General features: G+C 37.3%; 1 protein-coding gene across 3 annotated transcripts; it reads right to left on the reverse strand.

Moving 5' to 3' along the window:
• Positions 1–1,381: 1,381 nt before the first annotated feature.
• LOC121257374 (teosinte glume architecture 1-like) lies at positions 1,382–5,327 on the reverse strand. Of its 3 annotated transcripts, none has more exons than XM_041158363.1 (4): positions 4,697–5,327; positions 3,481–3,764; positions 2,293–2,429; positions 1,382–2,158 (listed from the first exon to the last, which is right to left on the reverse strand). In XM_041158363.1, exons 2-4 carry the CDS (start codon positions 3,690–3,692, stop codon positions 1,539–1,541), a joined length of 969 nt encoding a protein of 322 aa, XP_041014297.1. In that variant the 5' UTR covers positions 3,693–3,764; positions 4,697–5,327; the 3' UTR covers positions 1,382–1,538. The 3 variants fall into 3 exon arrangements, with proteins under 3 accessions (XP_041014297.1, XP_041014295.1, XP_041014298.1); XM_041158361.1 differs by having other exon boundaries at positions 3,481–3,769; positions 4,691–5,327; XM_041158364.1 differs by having other exon boundaries at positions 3,481–3,769; positions 4,697–4,848.
• Positions 5,328–6,000: the final 673 nt, after the last annotated feature.

Consider the following 6,000-nt stretch of genomic DNA (forward strand, 5'->3'; position numbering starts at 1 on the left):
GGGGGGGGTAGGGTGAGTAGCACCCCCAATCTGCAACATAGTTCCACCCCAGCATATGTATTATTCACTTGTATGACCGTTGCACTATATCTTTAATTATCGTCTTAAATAAAATCCCCAACAATTCTATAGACGTAAGCATGTTATCGAATCACATAAAGTACGTTGTGCTATGTGTAATTGATTCCACTTTTTGCTTTATTTCTTCTCTTATATATAGTTCCTAACAAAAACTTCCACAAAAGCTAATATATTTAAATGGTTAATTTTGTATTTTAATTTTTTAATAATTATAGTAAGCTCCACGTTTTTAAACAGTAACTTGTAAACAATGTGTTTTGAGTAAGACTTTGAGATTTTCAGGACACTAGTGCTGGCAATAATAGTCCAAGGAGCTGCTCATAGAACTTTATGGTAATGAAAATGACTTCAGATCGCTTTCAACCAACCACCACATGGGCAGAGCAGCAAGTAAACAGCTACTTTATTAATTAAGAGTTTATTGATCTCATCTGTATCTAGAATGGAAATAAACCATTTATGGGTAAAAAAAATTGCAAGGTACAAAATCAATAATGGATGGTTAGAAGAAATTATTTGGATCTTGCAGCATGAATACTATAGTATGCCTGCATATATGGCTGAATTAAATGAAAATCTTCGAGAGATTATTATCATTAAGCACTTTTCAAGAACATAGTTTAATTTGAGACCGACCAGTGGTGATTGAACGACCATAATACATCAATCATTTATTTGGCAGGAACAATTTGAGAATTTTCTTTATAATATTCTTTAATTTGATGAACCATAAGGAAAGCTGGCTATTAATTTATTGTTTCTTGGCCAACAGGAATGCTATTGATCATCATGATCTGTCTCATGTATTGACCCCGTGAGGTGGAATTAATATGATTTCAAACAGAATTTATGGGATTCTTTGCTCCCTCTTGTAAAGAATGATTAAAATTCATAACTTTGTTCAAGTTTTGTCCCTCCCATCAATGAAAATCCTACAACCTGCACAGCTATATATGCATGCTCTCCACAGATACCAAAGAGCTCTCGTGGGTTATCAACGTCATCGCTGATAATCAATGTGGGACATGAAAACCAACCTTATAATCATAATAGTCTGATCCATAAGTAATCCCCATCGAAGAGTCTCTCTCTCTCTCTCTCTCTCATTTGGGGTAACAACTGCGTCATTATTTGAAAGGTTGAAACTGATATTCTTACTTTGAAAAAAGAACTTGATGGTTCCTTTGAAATCAATCAGAGAGTAACATCGATCCAAACCAACTTTTTAGGTGGCTCATGTTCTTTGCAAGCAAAGAAGATGTCTTTATATACACAGCATTATATAAAGACATGACCTCCATTTTCCTCAAGGAACGTGAATTCTTCCATAGTAGATAGAAAGATTTTACATTCAGTAACACATTGGTAATCTCAAGTTAGTTTCATCTGATAAAAGCTCCCTGCTTTTAAGAGGATTACCAAGGAGAGAGGTAGACATGGCCTATATATGTATATGACTACTCCCACAAGAAGGAATGCGTTTGGTGAGGCCCGCTTGCAGATGAACCATCAGGCCCAATCGAAAACATACCCTCGCAATGAAGGTTGGCATTACTGCTACAGTCATTAACCAAAGCAGAAGACATTGTCTTGCCCTCCATTCCTAAACCATTATATTGCAGGCTGGGGACCAAGGACGACTGAGCCGAAGGGCTCGGGTTGAACTGCAGCATCATTTGGCTCAAACCAACCTGCCGAGTCTCAGCTGGTGTTGATGACAGAAGAGAGAGAGCACAGTCAGAGTTGATGACTCGGTTTAATTCATTTGAGAACTCTTTCTGGCTGCTACTAGCATTGATGGATGCAAAATTAGCACCCGGAGGCAGTTGGCAAACAGCAGCTCCAGGAAGGAGGGACGAACTAGTGCCTTGTGAAAACGGGAACTGCTTTCCTTCTTTGTAATTGTGGCATAAAGAATCAGGAGTTTTGTTTTTTCTATCAAAGAAGTTCAATTGCGAATGGTTGTTGTAAAGCATAGCAGTATCACTCTCCACTTTGACAGCCCCAAACCAAGCAGAGCTCGCTACAGGACCTTGCGGAAATAGTTGTGGACTACTGAAAGTTAAGATTCTGGTGCCTGGGACGATGAAGTTTCAAACATCAATACAGTACCTTAAATTATTTTTCCTAAAAACAACATAAATAAGATCCTGTCCCTGAAGGGAGTGGAAGAAAATTCCACAAGCACATCAGCAAAGCAAAAATCTCAACCTTGGTAGCTGGAGGGGAGCCTTCCTGAATTTAGGGACAGAGATTCCGGTTGGGGCTTCCTACGTCGTCGGTTGTGTCCATCTAGACGTTTCCTGCAGCTTCGCTTTCCCTCATCAAACTCCCCAAGGGAATGGAACCTAAATAATTCATTGAAAGGGATGGCAATAAAACAAGCATACAAAGAAAGGACAAAGTATGTATTGAGCGAACCCAACCAAAAATACCTATCAGGCACTGCAAATTATGAACCATTAGATATGTTCCTCAGAGGAATGAAAACATCTAAGGGTCTCTACAAATGCTAATAAGAAATGTGTTGTTAAGAGAACTCCCACTAGAGACAGATTCAGATGCTAAATAGATCTCATGTCTAGTTTAACCTTAGGCAAACTTGAATGCCTTGTTATACTCCATCTAACATTATTCTTATCACTAGGAATCTCTATTATAAATCCAGTTCATTGACAGCCCTGTATTTGTCGCCACAGTTTATCAAATTACTACCTAAATGCTTTTCCCCCATTCTCCCTTTCCCTTTACAAAATATTCTGGCTCTTTAGTCTTCATCATGTTACATTCTCACCCATACAGACACATCGACGAACAAAAGTCAAGGAGAATATTAAGAACGGAATATATCCAGGAAACTATTTTTTTCCACGTTTCAAAAATATTTGGCAAAGAAGGAGATGCATGTTTATATGTAGATAAAACTTTTGAATGAAAAACAATTTTTTTTTAAAAAAATAAATAAATAAAAGGAAGATAGAGGAAAAATGTAAAGCAAAGGTAATGCATGGAACTATGGTTTCTTAATTTTCAAGCACATCAAATACTGAAAGCCAATGAGACTCTAAAATTACCATTAAATAATTTAAATGCAGCAAATGCTGAGCAGCCAAATGGTACTTACAAAACAAAGTCAAGACAACCAAGATTGAGGTATGTGCAGCCTCAATCCAATTATCTTGTACATTTGCAAGCTTTAAGCTGGTAACATGACACCATAGTCAAGAACGAAGGTACCGAAAACAAACTAACAGGCTGATAATAGAGAAAAGATGATGACCCCAACAAATTCAACAATATACCATGTTAAAGTTAGATTAAATTAACCAAAAAATTACAGGTTTACACATGCTAGACAAAACTGCAGTATTCTGCCTCTGTAAGTATTCTAGTTCTTACCTGCTGCACTGCTGGCAGAATCGTTGTTCCAGACCCCTGATTGTAACTTTTGAGGTCTTAGAGTGGATTTCGCATACTTTATGACGTCGATGGTAATCCCCGCATTTACTAAGGTCTGAATTACACCCATCAACCAAGCATAAAGGGACCTGGCCTCCATTCCCAGCTGCTCGAGCCCTCTTTGTTGATCCTGATGATGACGATGATTCCATCACACAAAGCCCAGGTTCCTTCAGCTTGCCAGCCAACCAGCCCTCTATACAGATTTCTAGTCTCACACACTTCTGAACTGCCAGAACCAGCAACAGAATCAATGTGAGGAATAACTTCTCACTTCAACTCAGTTAAATTTCCAAGTATGTCTTAGTTTATAACCCATAAGCTATTTACATTATCTTTCAAATTAGTATTTATCCAAAATCCAAATCAAAATTTTGAAACCTGGAAATCTTGAATTTTGGATTCAAGATTTTTTTTCCTTCTTTTTTCTCCTAAATCGCACAGAACATCCATAACACACGTTGAGCGAATTGATTTAATTTCAACATAGTTGTAAATTAGTTGTTGAGAGAGAGAGAGAGAGAGAGAAGGGGGGGCGGGGGCGGCGGGAATTATGTGAAGCAGATTATTTCAAGGAATAAATTGAGGGAAGCTGCAAAAGACAGGGCCTTTTCGTAGCAGTCAGCAATCTCATACTAAGTACATGCAGCCGTGAAAATATATCTCGTTTGTTTTCCCAATTTGGTCAAATTAATTCAACATCAAGCTCCTTAAACAAGCTTACCTTTGGTATCGAGATGAAAATTTTTCTTTTCTACTTTTCAATAGAGATCCTGTAAGAGGGAGCAAGTTGCCAGCATTTTTTTCCAAGTGATAAATATTCAATTGAATCGCTACGATTATCACTGTTTACATTCACTTTCCCAGTATGGATTTTTCTCATAAAATGAAAAAATGATTTCTATTGCAACATACAAAGTCCACCTAGTTCCTAAGATTTTCTACTTCGTACTGATGAGCTTAACAAAGATGATAAGACCTATTATCCCTCCAAACCAGGACATGGGAAGAAAGAAAGGAATGATTTTCATTGCAACATATAGGGTAAAGAACCCCCACAATTAGAAACCCAGTTCATAAAATTGTAAAGATGAGTTAGCCTCTCCACCAAAAAAACAAAAAAACCGATGAATAAGCAAAAGTTCAGTACCGGTACCTCTGGAAAACCCACGAACCAAGCACTGAAGAGGCAAAAATCTTGTCTTTGGTGACTTCCAAGCTGTCCAATTGGGGATAATTTGGAAAAAAATTGCCAGTTGAACAGTACAGTTAAGCAAGAAAATTGGTAAACTAAACGAGTGTGGAAATAGTTATAGACATGGGGCAAAAGATAAACCAGAAGATGCCTGGTTTGGACTTTCCAGCCATTAACTCACTGACACACGGTTCTACTAAAAAGTGTATAGAGAGAATGAACTCTCTTTGTGGCTAGAAGCAGCGACAGAGGAAGAAAGAGGTTGAACTGTTTATGTGGGATTATGGGGAGTGATAACTAGACAAGAAATAATGTATTCAACTGAGAAAAAGTCGACAGGTAGAGGGATGGAAAGAGAGAGAGAAAGACCGGAAATGGTAAAGAGAGCGACCATGAAAGAGTGGAAATGCTTTCCAAGTCTCTCTCCCTTCCTTTTTAGGCTTGCAGCAGGAAGAAAAACATGTAAAAAATAACAATAAAGAAAGAAAATAAGAGAGAGAGAGAGAGAGAGAGAGAGAGAGAAGGAACAGAAAAGAAAAAAAGGAGTGGCAACAAAAGCGACAGGGTGTAAGTTGTTTTCAACTTTTGGAAGGATAAAAAACCAAGTACAAAAAGAAAAGGTGGGGAAGGAACCAAGAGTTTCTTTGATGCTTCACATCTCCATGGTTGATGAAAAAGATCTTCCCCTCTCAGGGAGGGTTTCGGTTGTATTATCATGGCTGTGGGGGCCTTCCTAACGTGTAGCGACAGTACTCTATTCTTATCCATTGGATTGCACGAACGTCAAGGTCCAAGTCAACCGACATCAAAATCAATATACAAATGGACCTGTATTCTTTGAAAAAAACAACCGGAGAAATTATAGATGAGAAATGAAAGCCAGCAATATTAACCTAGAAGAAAACCTAAGGTCATTGCATGAGACGGTGAGAGCCTTGATCCGAGTCCCATCTCCGATAAATATTTCTTCGAATTTCTGTCTAAATTTGGGAGTTAACCAAGATAAATCATTATATATTTAATAATAATAATAATAATAATAATAGAATAATTAAAAAGAATTATGAATAAATGATATATAATTTATTTATCTGTATACCCTAAACAGTTTATCCAAAAAAAGAAAAAAAGAAAAAAAAAAAGCAATAGTAACAAATAGTATGTAAAAAGATGGGTCAAGAATCTTTGGTGAGACAGTAGTAGTACGCAAAACTTAATTATCTAATCATCAGCGTCATTTTTACCAGTAGGGGGGCAATCTGCTG

This window comes from Juglans microcarpa x Juglans regia, chromosome 3S (assembly GCF_004785595.1).
Source record: "Juglans microcarpa x Juglans regia isolate MS1-56 chromosome 3S, Jm3101_v1.0, whole genome shotgun sequence".
In the NCBI taxonomy this organism is placed as follows: domain Eukaryota; kingdom Viridiplantae; phylum Streptophyta; class Magnoliopsida; order Fagales; family Juglandaceae; genus Juglans; species Juglans microcarpa x Juglans regia.